Consider the following 18,106-nt stretch of genomic DNA (forward strand, 5'->3'; position numbering starts at 1 on the left):
CACAATTTGTCATAATAGTCTTTTTTACTTCTCTTTTTTTTGGAAAAAAAATATTTTCGTAACTTTTCATTTGAGAAAATTACCACAGATTATGTGCATAACTTTTTACATGACAAATTATCAACATAACTTCTCATCATAATAACTTTTACAAATTTGCGGTCAGAAGATTCAGTTAGATCAGAAGAAGAGAAAAAGTGAAAAAATAGAGGAAAAATGATGAAAAAGGAAAAATATGGTGCATAGCATTATATTATTCATTCATGTACAACTAGTATCATATACGATCATGTAAAATAGATAGGCTATTGCATTAAAAAATATAAAGGGAAAGGGAAAAAGTAGAAAATAGAAAAAATAAAAGGAGAAAAATAAATATAGAAAGAGAGACCTACCTGCTTCACGACAGATCGAACCGGGCCCGCTGGTGGACACGGTGTGCAGTAGTGCACACGCTCTCGGGTTAATTCGTCGTTCCTGGTCCACGCGTTAATTAATTTGATCGAAGAAGACGTAGGTGCGGCGCGGGATTTGACTCCGCACCTGAAGTGGTGAAAAACTACCAAATTGGGGATTCCGGTTCCGGCCATCTAACTCCTGAGTCCTGATGACCGAATAAATTAACCAAGAACAGTGAGGCTTATTTATTGATCCTCCTTTGTAAATTTGGCCGTAACTATACGTAGGTGAAGGCTTAAGGTTCTTTTGGCGTATATATATGAGGCATCCTTTTGCTTTGTTTATTTATATTCTCCGTTTATTTAATCATCTTGCCAATTAACTCACGTTATAGCTCCCTTCAAAGCTCCAACAGCTACTGTAAGTAATCTCCTTCTTCTTCTTCTATATCATCAGTACTCACGTACTACGTTCCTTTATTACCTAGCCTGTAAGCTGCTGCTAGCTGTTAACCGTGCCATTTGACTTGTCCAAACAAGCCGATTGAATTATGCACTTGGCCAACGTACCAAGCCGGGTGATATTTCTATCATCAAGCCATTACTGTATTTGGCTAGATCGACAGCTAGCTTAAATGTGGCCAAATGAATGGATCCGAGAACATGCATCAACCACCAAATCAAAATCCACATCGATCGTCTGTTCGGACTTGTGAGGCCTGCCGCACCAATTGATGCGGTGGTCTCCAGGACGAGCTCACTTTCAGTTTATTATAGTAAGTAACTGCCGCTGCGCTAGTCAGTAATACGCTGCAAGTTGCATGTTTGTCCTGTCCCCACAGAATGGAACGAAACTGACAAAAGCATACATACATACATTACATTACATAGAATGAAATGAAACTGATGAGTTCTCAACTGCACTGTATTTGTGGCTGGCTACATATGCTTCCCTCTCCCTGAAAGAAAAGAAAAGTAAAGCAGCAGCAGCAGCCAGCAGGTAGCATCAGATGCACACAAGAAGAAGAAGAAGAAGAAGATGGGGGTACGTGAGGCCAAAGGCTGGCACACATTCTCCCCATCCTCCTCGATCTTTCTTCTTTCTGCGCGCTAGCTAGCTTTTCTTGCTCAATCCTGCAGCAGCACATTCCCTCCAGACGAATGATGCTAGCTCATCTCTCCCTGCAAGCCCACGTACGCACTCCAAGAATATAATCCATCCCCACCCCCGTGGCATGCATCTACTAGACTACGACTGCCGACTGCCATGTATATAAGCTAGCTAGCGCTTGGGATTAGCCTCAACAGGGATCAGGAGAGCTAGCTAGCTTGGACCAGGTTCAGGTCAGGTGTACGTTAGAGCTAGCCGTACGTTGCTGCTGGTGCTCCGTCGATCCTTCTCGGCCAATGCAAATGCCCTTCTGTTGGGACCGCCAGAGCCCGGCTCATGCGCCGGAGAACCACATAGCCATCAATGGCACCGTGGTCGTGTCCTGCCACTTGGGCCTGTCGTCGCCGAGGAAGACCACCACGCTTCGCCTCTTCAGCAGCACACGGATGGATCCCACCAGTACGTTCTTCTTGTTCACCACCCACCCAGCAGCGTACTCTTGCTTGCTTGTTTGTCGTCTTGAATTCCAATCCAATTCATCAATTGTTGATCCATCGATGACTGCTGCTTCAAACTCAACTGCTTGGGCATGCAATCGCAATCGCAATCGCAATCTGCAGACACCGGGAAGGGGAAGCTGAGCGCGGAGGCGCCGCTCAAGGGCGGCAAGAAGACCAAGGCGAAGCAGGCGCCGTGAAGACGAGCACCATGACGTACCAGGTGACCTTCTTCGTGGACGCCGAGTTCGGCACGCCGGGCGCCGTCGTCGTCAAGAACGGCCCCAGGAACGACCACTTCTTCCTCCGCCACGTGCAGCTGGACATGCCCGAGGCCGGCCGGAGCATCCACTTCGACAGCAACTCCTGGGTCTACCCCTACAAGAAGACCAACGCCGACCGCGTCTTCTTCATCAACACGGTGCGTGTCGTCAGGACCGAATCATGGACCTACTAGTACTTTTAAGCTTCCATATGACATGACAGATTGACAATGGCGAACCCAACAGAGCTACCTGCCTGACAAGACGCCCGAGGCCCTGCGTCTGCTGCGCGACGAGGAGCTGCGCAGCCTCCGTGGCAGCGGCCGCGGCGAGCGCAAGGACTGGGAGCGCGTCTACGACTACGACGACTACAACGACCTGGGCAACCCCGACAAGGAGGACCACGCCCGCCCGGTGCTCGGCGGCACCACCTCCATGTACCCGTACCCGCGACGCTGCCGCACCGGCCGCCCTGGCACATATACACAACACACCACTGCTAGCGAGCTATCTATCTCCATTGGTGAAATTTTCGTATTTTGGTCTCTTTTGAAAACAATTTTTAGAAAAATACCAACGCCAAAATATTTTCTGAAAATAGACCATTTTTAGGCGTCTTAGCACATGACGCCGAGATATGAGGCTCGGCGTCGTGTCACTCAACGCCGAGGTACTGCCACGTCACGGAAGACCGGGGTTGTCGTCGACACGTTGGCGCGTGGGTCCGAGACGTCGGCGTCGTGTCAGCCGACGCCAAGTACCCAACCTCGGCGCGGTCGGACTGAACGCCGAGCTCTGACCCCATCCGGAGCGCGGCCCAGGCGGCCCAACAAAGCACGGTGGCCCAGCAGCTCGGCGTTGGGTCACTTAACGCCGAGCCTCTAGACCTCGCCGTGACCCGACTTAACGTCGAGGTCTGGACCCTTTAGGCCGCGCCGAGGCCCCTTCTTCTTCCTCCCTTCATTCTGAAACCGCCGGCCTCCCTCTCTTTCTCTTCTCCCCCGCGCCGCCAGCAAACCCTAACCCCCAAAATCGACCCCCGGTGCCACGATCTCGGCTCCCGAAGCTTCCTCGAGGTAATGGTCCCTCCCCTCCTCCATTCTATCCACGTAGATGTGCTTACATTGTCCCTAATCATGTGGAATCATGGTTGTTTGGTGATTTGGTATATTTGTGTTTTCATTTGTAAAATGTATGGCTAAGGATGATTGAGTGCATTGTTGTTTAACTGTTTTATGTGATGAACATGTTAGGTTAGTTTGGTTTCTAGTTATTTTGGTCATTAGGGTTATTTATTTATTGTAGGTGTCATTAGGGTTAGTTATTTGTTGGTTATTAGGGTTACTATGTATTTTATTTATTTGTTGGTCATTATATTTCAATTTGTTATGACTAGAAATGATTATGTTGTTGGGGTTGAAAAACGATGAAATGATATATTTTAGTTTCTACTTATTGGATTAAAATATATTCATATGTTACACTACTTGTTGTGTGATGGCTGTAGATGGATAAATTAGTGAGGTTGCATCATGGAGGCCGTATTGTTAGGACAAGAGATGATAGTTTGGAATTTCTAGACATGTGTGAGGAGTTGTTGATTTTTTCTGAAACACCATCTTTGACCCAGTTAGTGGAGCGAGTGAAGGTTAAGTTAGGCTAGAATGAAGGAGACGTGCATGTTCAGTTTGAAGGTGTCATAGATGTTGGGTCATCGAAGGGTCCTCGGATCAAGCGGTTGCTCAAAATTACAAGTGAGACTGAATGGAATGATTACAAGGCAGTTGTATTGGCCTCAGAAGTACGATCTTTGGATTTAGTAGTAAGTAAGGAGTCCGGCTTAGGAAATGATAACTTCGAAGCATGGCCATCTTCCCCCGCTCACATAGGTTATGGTCCTTTGCCTAAAGAAGAAATACTTGTCACACAACTAGGCTACGGTGGAGATGAGGAAGAGAATCCGGTTGCCGATGGTGAGGGCAATCATGATAGTGATGAAGAGGATGATGATTATGTAATTGTTGATGCAGAAGAAGGTTTGGACGACGCTAGCGGAGACTTTTCTATTGAGGATGAGCTTAGCGACGAAGATGATCTTAGTAGTGAAGAAGACTTTGGTGATGCTAGGGCTACGAACCGTTTTGACATGGAGATAGCTGGAGATGATGAGTCCTTCGTAGAGGAGATAGCCGAAGACTCTGATGACGATCGCCCTGTTGGTCGTCTGAATTTAAGGGAAATAGAGATATTGTCTAGGGTCTTGCCTTGGAGAGATCCACTAGTTGGTGATTTCGAGGACCTTAGCTATGGTCATAGGGCAGTAGCTGATGGTGGGCCAAGTGATACAACTGTGCCTGATGTTAGCGGTTGCCTCATCATACGGAAGGGCATATTGTTTGCTACCATGGATGAGTTGAAATCATGGTTGCAAGAGTACTCCATTGTACACAACCGACCTTTTAGGGTCATCAATTCATTCAAGGAGAAGAGGTACACTGTTGCTTGTGAAGAACAACAGTGTGGTTGGAGAGTATGTGCTAGGAAGACGAAGGCAGACAAATGGAAGATTACCTCAGTGAAGCAACCACATGTTTGTGCCACTGCTGAGACAGAAGAGAACCATCTGCAGCTCAATTCTAGATTCATTGCAAGGCAATTATGCCCCGTGGTGAAGCATATGCCAACCATTACGGTGTCTGCGTTGGTTGAGATCATCTTCCAACGGTACAATTACTATGTCAAGTATGGGAAAGCATGGAGGGCAAAGCAGCGTGCACTGGAAATAATATTTGGAAATTGGGAAGAAGCTTATGAGCGCCTCCCTGTAATGTTGAACGCAATGAGGGCCGTAAATCCTAGGATGCACTTCGAGTATTTACCTAAGGAGGATGAAACAAGGAATGGTAGCCAGGTATTTGGAAGGGCGTTTTGGGCGTTCGGGCAGAGCATCGAAGCATTCAAGCATTGCAGGCCTGTCGTCTCAATTGACGGGACCTTTCTTATAGGAAAATTTGAAGGCACAATGCTTATTTGTATTGGGACAGATGCAGAGGACCAGCTTGTGCCATTGGCCTTTGCGATTGTTCGGAAGGAGGACACGGATAGTTGGTGTTGGTTTCTCAGGCTAGTAAGACAAGTGATAATTGGTCTGGGACATAATGTTTGTGTGATATCCGATAGGCATGATGGCATTCTGAATGCCGTAGAACAAGAGATTCCTGGTTATGGCCAAATACATCACCGGTGGTGCACCAGACACCTTGCTCAGAATCTTATAAGGCGTGATCACACAAAGGACAACTTCAAATTATTTGAGGAGGTTTGCAGGCAGCAAGAGGTTCAATTATTCAAAGATAAGTTAGATGTCCTGAAGTTAGCCACAAATGTTGATGGCAGGCAATTCTTGAGCGAGTTGATGGCGTCGAAGAATAAGTGGTCACTTGCATATGACACGGGTGGTTGGAGATGGGGCTTCATGACTAGTAACATGGCAGAGATGTTCAACAGCCTTCTAAGAGGTTGTCGTGGTCTGCCTGTGACTGCTATTGCCTCATTCACCTTCTACAAGTTGAATTCTTGGTTCGTTTCGAGGAAGAAGCATGCGAGGTCTCTATGGACAGCAGGCAAAGCTTGGCCACTTTTAGCATCTCAGGAACTAGCTTTCTCAAAGAAAAAGTCTAAACGACAGAAGGGTTCATGTTTCGATCCGATCAACCATGGATATGAGATTCTAGAGGGTGGCGGAACTAACATTGGTGGTGAAGACCGGGGTGCTCGAAAACATAAAGTAGTGATCAATGAGAACAAGTGTACGTGTGGAAAACCGATCATATACCATAGGCCTTGCTCCCACATGATTACAGCCTATCGCCTTAGACGTGTTGACCCTGAGGTCCCTCCCCATATGGCCACGGAGTTCTCTTTGAGGAACCTAATGAGCACCTGGAATCCTCAGTTCGAGCCATTTCTTGACGAGAGTCAATGGCCTACTTATGATGGCCCCAAGTATGTGGCTGATCTTGGTTTACTCTGGAAGAGTAGAGGACCTAGGCGGCGGAAGCGGTTCAGGATGGACATGGACCGAGCCACGAAAGGTAGATCAACCACGAGTAAGGTTGGGAGACATTTTGTAGAGGATACCCAAAAGAGCCATTGCTCTGGTTGCCATAAGGCGGGCCACAATAAGAGAAAATGTCCTGAACTACTTAGACAACAGGTATCCATCAAGCTAGCTACTAGAATTGCTTTGTGTAATGGTACATTGGTTTACTTTTGTTTTTTTATTTTTATGTTACTTCGTACCACATACACATGCTTTAACTTATACTAATGGTTTGGCATTGCTTATGTTGCAGGATGGATCGGTTCCCCTTCTTGATCCAAGGTTCGATGAGCACCACCGGGCTCGGAGGATCGAGAACGGAGAGGTATATTCAACAATTCATATGAAAACATTGCATTGTTCATGTTTTGCTCTATAGTCCATGCTCTTTATAAAGTGACATGAACTAATACTTTTTATGCTTGTTTTTTTTGCAGGTTTTGAATGTGCTGAGGCCAATGACACATGAGGCCTCTACGACCATGGTCTACGACGAGAGGTACACGCCCCTCCTGAAGCTGGCGAACCTTGCTACCGTTGCTTGTGTTTGTCGTCGAGGCATGCCACCTTTCAACCCAGCGGCGCTGACGGCGTTGATAGATCGATGGCGTCCGGAGACACACAGCTTTCACCTACCATGCGGGGAGATGATGATCACTCTCGAGGACGTTGCCATGATCCTTGGAGTCAAAATCCGAGGATTCCCAGTGACAGGAGACACGGAGTCTGAAGGATGGTAGCAGCGGGTTGAGCACTTCTTGGGACGGCCCCTAGCGGCAGTTGAGGCTGGCAAGAAACGGCGCAGCAGTGGGGTGTCCCTGAGGTGGCTTCGTCAGCAGTTTCGGGAGTGCCCACCCAACGTAGACGCCGAGACCGTGACATACTACTGTCGGACCTATGTCCTCCACATGTTAGGTACGGTTCTCTTCCCTGATGGCACTGGAGACACGGCGTCCTAGATGTACATCCCATGCCTTTTGAACTAGGAGGATGCCGGCAATAGGAGTTGGGGCTCGGCTATACTTGCCTTCCTGTACCGTCAGCTTTGCGAGGCTTGCCGCCGTCCTGGAGGCGCGCACGCTACAATGTCAGGCTGCATCACACTGTTGTAGGTAATAAAGCAAAGTTGTACAAGTTACCACTACAATTCAATGTTTTTTCTTAACAAAAGTGATTAACATTCATGTTTCCACTCTTTTTTTGCGGATTTGGATGTGGGAGAGGCTTCCAGTTGGGAGACCGCATCAGCTTGATCCCCCACAACCTTGGTTTCCTCAAGGAGACGCAGTTGTCGCCCCTACCGTGGCACACCTCTACGAGCGAGCCCACAGAACATACCACGTGTCACGCCACACGTACATCAGCTTCACCAACGAGCTGGACACCCTTTTACCACAGCATGTAAGTTTCCCACCCTTTTGCCCTAATCGAGGATATGTGCACAAATTGAGCATCGACTAGTTGATGACGACATTGTGTATAGGTTCAATGGAGCCCATATCGGTGGAGGCAAGTAACGGATCTCAACTTGAGCGCCTTGTGCATGGCAGACAAGGACGTCTGGACGATGAGGACCCCCCCCCTTATTTGTTTCTATGCAGTGGAGTACCATCTCCCTCACCGTGTAGCACGACAGTTTGGTAGGCTGCAGCCTTCTCCACCCGATGATTTCTCCACCGGTTGGCAGCTCCACAAGTACGTAACATACAATATTTTGTTCGTTTCACATGAAAGAATCATTGAGTAGGCCTTCATATTGCCGATTTGGTGTAAAATTTGCAGGTTCAACAGACAAAAAAATAAGAAGATCACCAACTGGCAGCTGGAGCACCAGCGCTACATTGATGAGTGGATGTTGATGGAGCAGAACAACATGGGCATCCACGCCGTCCATCATGACAAGGTATTCCATGATTACCTTGTTTGGTTTGGTCAACGAACAAGGCTTCAATTGAGGCCCGCTTGGACGGAGCAAGACATTGCTGACATTGCGAGCGAGGATGAGGGCAACAACCCATATGACCAAGCTACCCGAGAAGGCAGGCAAGTTGAGATCGCCCCTGCGTTAGCCAGAGCTGTAAGTGATACAACTATTTCAATCTCTGAGGTCTTTACTGTGATAGAGACTTAAATTATTGTTTTTGTTGCATAGAGCATGGAGATAATGAGGACAGTGGCCGACCAAGGAAGGGCATTGATGATTCCTGTGGGCGATCCTGATGAGGTCTCCATGTTACGACAGCACATTCAGGTAGTCTTCTCTCATTCAGTTGATGTTACATCTTTATATAGTTTTACGACCAACCCCACTTACTAATAGTGCTTTCAAAATGTAGCGTGCCATGCATCGCCTATGAAAGGTAGCTGCACGCCTTGGATGTAGACGTTCCCCGGATGTGGCAGTCCCACAACAACTTGGTGCTGGACCTTCTACTGCACATATTGGAGGGACTTCATCTTCACATGGTGCACATGGTGGCAGGACTTCTTCTTCACATGGTGCAGCAACTACTGTAGAGGGTGGTCAAGGACATGGTCATTATGATGATGAAGTTGATGAAGGATAGGGAGAGTACTATGATCATGAGTATGATGAGATTGGCATGTCCCAGCTTGGAGATGCACCCCAAGGAACTCAAGGCCCCTCCGGTTCTGGACGTCCACATAGGACGCTCAGACCAGTGGACAGGTACACTCCAGGTACCTATCTGTTTGGGAGGGGAAAGCGTTACGCTCGCCGTCCACGTTAAGGTACAAGGAGCGATAAAAGATCCAAAGACTTCATATGCTTTATTCTGTGCATGGACTATGTATGCATTGGACCTGGTACTATGTTTGGACTATGTTTGTTGATTGATGAAGCATATGTATGGACTATGTTGGATGTTGAATGTGTTGGACTATGTTGGATGCTTAATGTGTTGGACCTTACGTATGTACGGATGTTGAATGAATCTGTCTGTCGGTGTGGTCATGTGTTATGTGAATGTGTGGAACGTCGCCATGTTTCATGTTTCCAGCTATTAAGGGCCTCCGTCACAACTCACAAGGAAGAAGGGGTGTCATCATCCCCATCCTCCATGTTACGATCAACCTCTGTTGGATCCACAGTGACATGGCAAGCACGCAAAGGGGACGAAGCGGCATAGGAGAGTCGGGGAGCTAGCGAGCTTAGGTCCGTTGTTGGCACAAGGTCATCGTCGGCTGATTAGAGTAGTGGGAAATAGTGAAGCAAATTAAAGAAGAGGTATATTTTGGTGAACCCAGGGGCTCGGCGTTTAGTCATTTGACGCCGACCCCTGGTACATACTGGAAAACAATTCACCGAAGCGCCGAGGTGCCCAACCTCGGCGTTTAGTCGTTTCACGCCGACCCCTGGTACATACTGGAAACCCTTGCATCGAAGCGCCGAGGTGCACAAGCTCGGCGTGGGGTAAATTGACGCCGAGCCATGAACCTCGGCGTGTTACGACTAAGCACCGAGGTTCGGCCCAAACCGGGCGACGGCCGTTGCCAAACCCTAGGGTTGGCGTGGGCCGACTCGACGCCGAGCCTCAGCCCAACTCGCAAACAGCCGAGCCAAACCCTAGGGTCGGCGTGGGATGACTCAACGCCGAGCCTCAGCACACCTCACACACGGTCGAGCCAAACCCTAGGGTCGGCGTGGGCCGACTCAACGCCGAGCCTCAGCCCAACAAAACCCAAACCATTTGGTATATGTTGCGATCCTATTTGCATGATTCAAATGAAAAATCTTTCTCAACGATTCCTCTTCGACTAACACGAGTTATACTAATAAGAGTAGACAAGTTATATTTATGTTTGTATGTTTGTTCCTGCATGAAAAACCGATTGTTAACGATTACACTCACATCAAAAGTAACAAATGGCATGTCGCAAACTAAACCTAGCATGCCTTAGGGGATTGAAAGAAACAAGTGATACAGACATTGCAAAGGGTACACACTCACATAAAAACTAACAAGGGCATGTTGCAAACTAAACCTAGCATGCCTTACGAGATTGAAAAGAACAACTCATATAAGCATTCCACATTCGGATTGACTAACAAATGTTGGTCCTAATAATGCTCCCACATATTGAACTGAGTTGCGCCTTCCCCATAGTATCCTCCAATTGACGGAGGCGGTGGTGGTGGCGGTGGCGGTGGAGAAGGAGGTCCGTCCTTTTTATGGTACGGGCACTTGCAGTACGGATTATTGCATAGTGCCTCCTCTGCATCATTGCTATTGTCGTCGTCCGACTTGTCCCTGTTACCACTTCCAGGGCCATACTCTAGGTCAAAGATGCGTCCCTGTAGATATGTGATGTACTGTTGATGGGGATAGATAGGAGGAGGGTCGACCCATCTAGTGAAGCCACAATTATCTGGACAGCTTGAATCCTGAAAACCCATCTACCAATAAGTACTAGTAGAAACCAAATGCAAATCTAAAAAAGGAGAGAGTTCAAAGGCAATACAAATCCTCGCGGGCATCTGAAGAAACGACGGCCTCCACCGTCACAGTCGTTGTACATCTGCACAACGCAATCCAAACCGTGGCGGCATTTTGGCCAATCTTCAATGCGCTTCTCGTATGATCTAAGAGGTCTCTCACGGGTGAAGTCACTCTTCCTCTCCAAAGGAAATTCCTCTATTGGTTCTTCAAAAGAATCAGGACCTAGAGAACCCTCCCACACAATCGGAGGTCCCTTCCTCACCCCCTTTCCTCTCCCTCCGCCGAAACCCTTTCCACTCGAGGAACCTCCGCTCGACATTTGCTAAAACTAAACCAGAAAATAAGTTGTGTGGATGTGGAGCAAGACATGGAGCACTATATATAGAGATGAAGGCAGTTCACCATGAATGCTACTTAACAAAAAACATGTGTGCGTACTCATTTATTGAATCTACAAAGGCTAGATGCTTCATCTGAAAAGCCTACAACCATGACTGGTCATTTCATCTGAAAAGGCTACACCTGTGTTTTGTCACTTCATCTAAATGCAGTACATCACTCTGATATTAATTCATTGCGTATACGGATACAACAGTAAACGAATCTAGGCTTTTCAGTGAGTTTTCAAATAGACTTGTAGCCCTTTCAGTGCCTGCAACAGTACCTGTAGCCCTTTCAGTGACTGCAACAACACAAGTAGTCTTTTCAGTGATACAAACAGTACCACTACAGTCTTAGGATAGTTAACGAAGTACAGGGCATAAGACCATCTGAAATAAAATTATAGTGCATTACAACATAATAAAAAAAGTCCAAGGCTACACGACATCGCTCGTGAATGAACCAAATACCTACTGAGTGCAACGAGGCCACTTTCCCTTCCTCTCGGCATCGGGATTCTCCTCCATCGCTGCCTTCGCTCGGCGCACACGCTCAAGCTTCTTCTCCCTCTTCGTCTTGTACGCAGCAACATGCCTCCTTTCCTCCTCTTCCTTATGCTCCTTTTCTATAGCCTCCAGTCTACGTCTCTGCTCAAACCTCTCCTTAACCTCCGCATCCCACTCCTTCAGGCCTTCTAGACGCTGCTTGTCCAACTCCTTGATCTCAGTGTTAATCCACTGCTCAAAGTCACACAGTGGTGGAACGGTCTGCAAGAAAAACAAATTGTTACAAAACAAATAAATAAGCAATACTTAATATCACAAGAAAATTAATTAACACAATAAAAATTCCTCATAAACGATGCACGGCGCTGTTGCTTTGTAGGTTCCCATGCATAATTGGGACACATCCAGTACCTCTGTCTATATGTTTCCTCATCTTCAGATATGTCTACCTTGCAAGGATCACCACAAAAGCATATTGGTCAAGAAACACCTTCAGGGAGAGGCTTTAGGTCGTAGGGATTTGCCCTCTGACGACCATAACTACAATTGAAAGAATTTAGTCATATTAACGGAGAACCAAACCTAAACCTAGGGTTTTCTATTTGTTGCACAGATAATGAATAAACATTGGGATTACCTTGGAATACGAGCTTTACCACGCCTTGGCATCCTAACATTACGTAGAAAAAAAATCAATCCAAAGTACCTTGCAACGAATGTAAAGGTACTAACACTACATCACCATACCTCTCAAATAAGCTTTTCATTATAAACCCTAAACAAATTTGAATCCCAACAAACACAAAATTTAACTCAATGATTATAAACCATAACATATACAACAACAACAACACCAACAACCATACATTTAGGTCATTCAATCATTTGAACCACCATACATTGCACGAATGACATGAACATGAACCAAACCTATAATGCCAAGTTCAAAAACAAACAAATCTAAATGAATGAATTGAAAGAGGGGAAAGAGGAGTACCTTGGCAAAACGCCTTGGTCATAACAAATTGAAATGTAATGACCAACAAATAAATAAAATACATAGTAACCCTAATGACCAACAAATAACTAACCCTAATGACATCTACAATAAACAAATAACCCTAATGACCAAAATAACTAGAAACCAAACTAACCTAACATGTTCATCACATAAAACAGTTAAACAACAATGCACTCAATCATCCTTAGCCATACATTTTGCAAATGAAAACACAAATATACTAAATCACCAAACAACCATGATTCCACATGATTAGAGACAATGTAAGCACATCTACACGGATAGAATGGAGGAGGGGAGGGACCATTACCTCGAGGAAGCTTCGGGAGACAAGATCCGGACACCGGGGGTCGATTTTGGAGGTTAGAGTTTCGTGGGGGCCATAGGGGATTTGGGAGCCGTGGGGGAATGGAGGAGGGGAGGGAAGAAGAAGAAGGGGGCCTCGGCTTAAAGGGTCCAGACCTCGGCATTGAGTCGGGTCACGCCGAGGTCTGGAGGCTCGGCGTTAAGTGACCCAACGCCGAGCTGCTGGGCCACCGTGCTTTGTTGGGCCACCTGGGCCGCGCTCCGGATGGGGCCAGAGCTCGGCGCTCAGTCCGACCACGCCGAGGTTGGGTACTTGGCGTCGGCTGACACGACGCCGACGTCTCGGACCCACGCGCCAACGTGTCGACGACGACCCTGGTCTTCCGTGACGTGGCAGTACCTCAGCGTTGAGTGACACGACGCCGAGCCTCATATCTCGGCATCATGTGCTAAGACGCCTAAAAATGATCTATTTTCAGAAAATGTTTTGGCGTTGGTATTTTTCTAAAAATTGTTTTCAAAAGAGACCAAAATACGAAAATTTCACTCTCCATTGATCTGATTTCTGCATCTAAATCTGACTGACACTAGTCTTGATTGATCGCAGACGGTGTGACGGAGACGCGCAAGCACATGATCAACCTGGACTTCTACATCCCGCCGGACGAGCGGTTCAGCCCGACGAAGCTGGCGGAGGTGCTCACGCTGGCGGTGCAGGCCGTGACGCACTTCGTGCTCCCGGAGTCTAAGGCGCAGTTCCATGGCAATATCAACAGCTTCCGGTCGTTCGAGAGCAGCTCAAGGGCGACCTGTACAGGAAGCCCCAGCAGCCGGTCGTGGACGGGCAGGTGATGAACAAGCTCAAGACGTCGGTGCCGTCGCACAAGACCTACAAGATGGTCAAGGAGACGCCCGTCAAGTTCCCCATCCCTCAAGTCATCGAGCGTGAGTCGTTGTCTTGTCACTACACATGTTGTGTGCTCTGCTCTGCCTCTCTCTGACAGGGAACAATTCCTTGGATTAACTAGCTAGATTGATGTCTGATGATGAATCATCTTTCCTCTTATTTGATGGCTGGTGCTGCAGATGAGCCAGAGGCATGGCGAACCGACTAGGAATTCGCGAGGGAGATGCTGGCGGGGCTAAACCCAGTGGTGATCAAGAGACTAGAGGTGTTCCCGCCGGTGAGCCGAGGAGGCAAGGAGAGCTCCATTACCGCCGCGCATATCGAGAGGCAGCTTCAAGGACGAACGGTCCAAAAGGTCAGTCGTCGTCAAAATTTTGTGTTTCAGAGAAGAACTTACTTAACCATGTAAATGCAATGCAACCGTCTTTTATGTATGTATATGATACGGAGTATTATCCATGCATTAGAAGAGAAGAGGCTGTACATCCTTGACCACCATGACTACGTGATGCCGTACCTGCGGCGCATCAACACGCAACAAGGGGTGTGCGTCTACGCGTCGCGCACGCTGCTCTTCCTCAAGGACGACGGCACCCTCAAGGCCTCAAGCCTCTCGTCATAGAGCTCAGCCTGCCCAGTGACGGCGCCGGCGACGGCGAGATCAGCAGGGTCTTCCTCCCTGCGAGCCAAGGCACCGATGGGCATCTGTGGTGGCTTGCTAAGGCTCATGTCTCCGTCAATGATTCAGGCTACCATCAGCTCATCAGCCACTGGTGACTGATCGAGTAATTAAGCATGCATCGGTACCATGTCATCTGTTTCATGTGGTCAATGCAGTGCATGATTCGGTACGTTCTTGATGCATGCATCCATATATGAGTATATGACCATGCTTGCATATCCATGGCGACACCACATGTACAGGCTGTTCACGCACGCGACGGTGGAGCCGTTCATCATCGCCACCAAGAGGCAGCTGAGCGCCATGCACCCGATCCACAAGTATATTTGGCCATTTGGCCCGAGCACTATGGGCCAGCCCAGGCACGGCGCTAAGAAGCACGGCCTAGGCACGGCCCAGCTCGGCTCGCTTCGTGCCCGTGCCTGGCACAGCCCGGTCGTAGTGCCGTGCCCGGGCCGCCATGTCGGCCCGCAGTGCCGGCCCAGGCACGACACGAATAATGGGCCGGCACGACATGGCCCGTTTATTCTCCACCGTTGATGAGCAGCAGATGAACCAGAGCCATTGGATAGCAGTATATAAGCATCCCTCCCTCACCTAAACCCTAACTTCCTCCTCTCTCTCTCTCTCTCTCCCCCCCACTCATTTCCTTAGCAGCGCCGAGCCGCCGACGCGAAGACAGGAGGGGGCGGGCGATGCGCGCAGTCGTGGGGCCATGCCCCGAGGGCCTCAGGGCGGCGGCACGCCGGCGCATCTGCAGCAGCGATGGAGGAGCACGTGGCCCCGGCGAGGGCGAGCTTAGGCGGATGTGCGGCCCTCCTGCGGGTGAGCGCTGGCGGTGGCGCGGCCCCACGCCGGTGGGCGAGCTCAGGCGACGGAGGGCAGATCTGGCGGCCATGGCCCAGATCCGCCCCCTCCTCCCGGATCCGGCCTTCTCTGCGGCATCGAGTGTGGCGGCGGCGCGGCCCTGGCGAGGGCGAGCTCAGGGGGTGGCGCGGCCCCGGCGAGGGCGAGCTCAGGCGGATGCGCGGCCCTCCTACGGGCGAGCGCTGGTGGTGGCGCTGCCCCACGCCGGCGGGCGAGCTCAGGCGACGGCGGACGGATCCGGCGGCCATGGCCCAGATCCGGCCCCCTCCTCCCGGATCCGGCCTTCTCTGCGGCATTGAGTGTGGCTGCGGCGTGGCCCCGGCGAGGACGAGCTCAGGCGGCGACGCGGCACCACGCTGGCGGGCGAGCACAGGAGGTGGTGCGGCCCCGCGAGGGCGAGCGCTGGTGTCGACGCGGCCCCACGCCGGTGGACGAGCACAGGCGGCGGCGCGGGCACGCCAGGCTGCCGTGCTCGACAGCACGACACGGCATGGTTCACCGCCCATAGGGCCGTGCTTGGGCCAAGGTCTCGGCACGGCGGCACTATTGGGCACGGCACGGTTAAGCCACCGTGTAGCATAGTGCCGTGCCTGACCGTGCTCGTGCTAGTGCCGTGCGGTGCGGCCCGGTTGGCCATGTATATCCACAAGCTTCTGGAGCCACATTTCAAGGACAACATGCAGATCAACACGCTGTCCAGGAGCATCCTGCTCAGCGCAGGAGGCATCCTGGAGAGGACCATGTTCCCGGGGAAGTACGCCATGGAGATGTCCTCGGCAAAATCTACTCCGAGTGGAGGTTCACCGACCAGTCTCTGCCCAACGACCTCGTCAAGAGGGGGATGGCGTCCCAGGATCCCCGGACCACGACCCTGCACCTGCACGTGGAGGACTACCCGTACGCGGTGGACGGCATGGACGTGTGGCGCGCCATCGACGGCTGGGTGCGGAGCTACTGCGCCCACTTCTACCACTCCGACGCCGCGGTGGCCGCCGACGCCGAGCTGCAGGCGTGGTGGCACGACGTGCGCACCGTCGGCCACGGCGACCGGCAGCGCGACCCGGACTGCTGGCTGGAGCTCGACACCGTGGCCAACCTCGCCGAGTCGCTGTCCACGCTCATCTGGATCGCCTCCGCGCTGCACGCCGCCGTCAACTTCGGCCAGTACGGGTACGCCGGGTTCATGCCCAACTGGCCCACCCGGTGCCGCCGGTTCGTGCCGCTGCCGGGATCCCCGGAGATGGCGCAGCTGGAGGCCGACCCGGACAGGTTCTTCCTCGACACGTGCCCGATCGCTTCACCACCACGCTCGGGCTCACGCTTATCGAGGTGCTCTCCAACCACACCTCCGACGAGCTCTACCTGGGACAGCGCGCCACCGCGGCGTGGACCGACGACGGCGACGTGCTGCAGCTGCTCGACAGGTTCCGGGAGGAGCTCCGCCGGGTGGAGAAGCGGGTCACTGAGAGGAACAGAGACCTGCGGCTCAAGAACCGGAAGGGACCCGCCAAGGTGTCGTACACGCTGCTGTTCCCGGACGTTGGCAACGTCGGCAGCAAGGAGAAGGGGATCACCGGCAAAGGGATACCCAACAGCGTCTCCATATGACATGACATTAAGCTCCATCATATCGGACTACACGTACATATATGCATGTATACCGTATACGTGAGTTTCTCTTTCTTTTGGTCGTCGGTGTGGTTTTATTTTTTCATTTTGTTGGAGAGGATTTGATTAAGCTTGTCGGTTTGGTTGTGAGCATATATATTAATTGTGATGATTGGTTTGGAAGTTAATCTATTAAATGGGTGTTATACTTTTTTAAAAAAAAGATCGACGCAACTAGCGCCCGAACCGTCCGGCTTCAGGGGCGCGTCCGGACACACCTAATGCACGTAGCGTTTCGATCCCGACCAGATACAATACGGATAGAGCGCGGCCCGTCCTCCTGCTCGTGCACGGCTCGTCCTCTCGCCGCGCCGCCATCCCGTCCTCCCGCCGCGCCCCATGGGACCACCTATCCGATGCGAATAGAACGAGCGCGCCCCCACGTGTGGCCCGTCCACCGCTGCGCCGTCATGCCTCATGGCGTCGCCATCCCCTGCACGCCCATTGACCTCCATGCCTCATCCCCACCGTGCTCCATTACCTTGCAACATAGAGAAATGCGACATGCAAACATCAGAAGTATTGCTTGTTTACAGTGTCAGAACAAGTCTACTGCAACATCAGAACAAGGCGACTGCAAGAACAAAACAAAACTACTGCAATGCGAGATGCAAGATCAGAAAAAAAGAGACTAATGCAACAAAGAAATATTACTTATTACAACATTAGATTAAGGCTACTTCAACAATAGAACAAAGCGCAATGTGAGAAAGCAATATCAGGAAAAAAAGACTAATGCAACAAAGAAATATTACTTGTTGCAATATCAGAACAAGGCTACTGCAATGCGAGATGCAACATTAGAAACAAAAAAGAGACTAATGCAACAAAGAAATATTACTTGTTGCAACAGCAAAATAAGGCTACTGCAACAGAGCTCGTCGGAACTCTAGCCACCGCCGCGTCCCTCGGATCCAGAGGAAGAGGAGGAGGAGGC

The 18,106-nt window shown here is 50.1% G+C and overlaps 1 protein-coding gene and 1 pseudogene across 1 annotated transcript; both read left to right on the top strand.

Annotated features, from left to right (window-relative positions):
* Positions 1-1,710: 1,710 nt before the first annotated feature.
* Positions 1,711-17,109, top strand: LOC136505793 (linoleate 9S-lipoxygenase 2-like; annotated as a pseudogene).
* Positions 7,595-9,232, top strand: LOC136505794 (serine/threonine-protein phosphatase 7 long form homolog). The gene is made up of 5 exons (XM_066500939.1): positions 7,595-7,772; positions 7,855-8,066; positions 8,154-8,448; positions 8,524-8,622; positions 8,708-9,232. The coding sequence occupies exons 2-5, from the start codon at positions 7,915-7,917 to the stop codon at positions 8,726-8,728; spliced, it is 567 nt and encodes a 188-aa protein (XP_066357036.1). The 5' UTR covers positions 7,595-7,772; positions 7,855-7,914; the 3' UTR covers positions 8,729-9,232.
* Positions 17,110-18,106: the final 997 nt, after the last annotated feature.

The sequence above is a fragment of the Miscanthus floridulus genome, chromosome 14 (assembly GCF_019320115.1).
Source record: "Miscanthus floridulus cultivar M001 chromosome 14, ASM1932011v1, whole genome shotgun sequence".
Lineage (NCBI taxonomy): Eukaryota > Viridiplantae > Streptophyta > Magnoliopsida > Poales > Poaceae > Miscanthus > Miscanthus floridulus.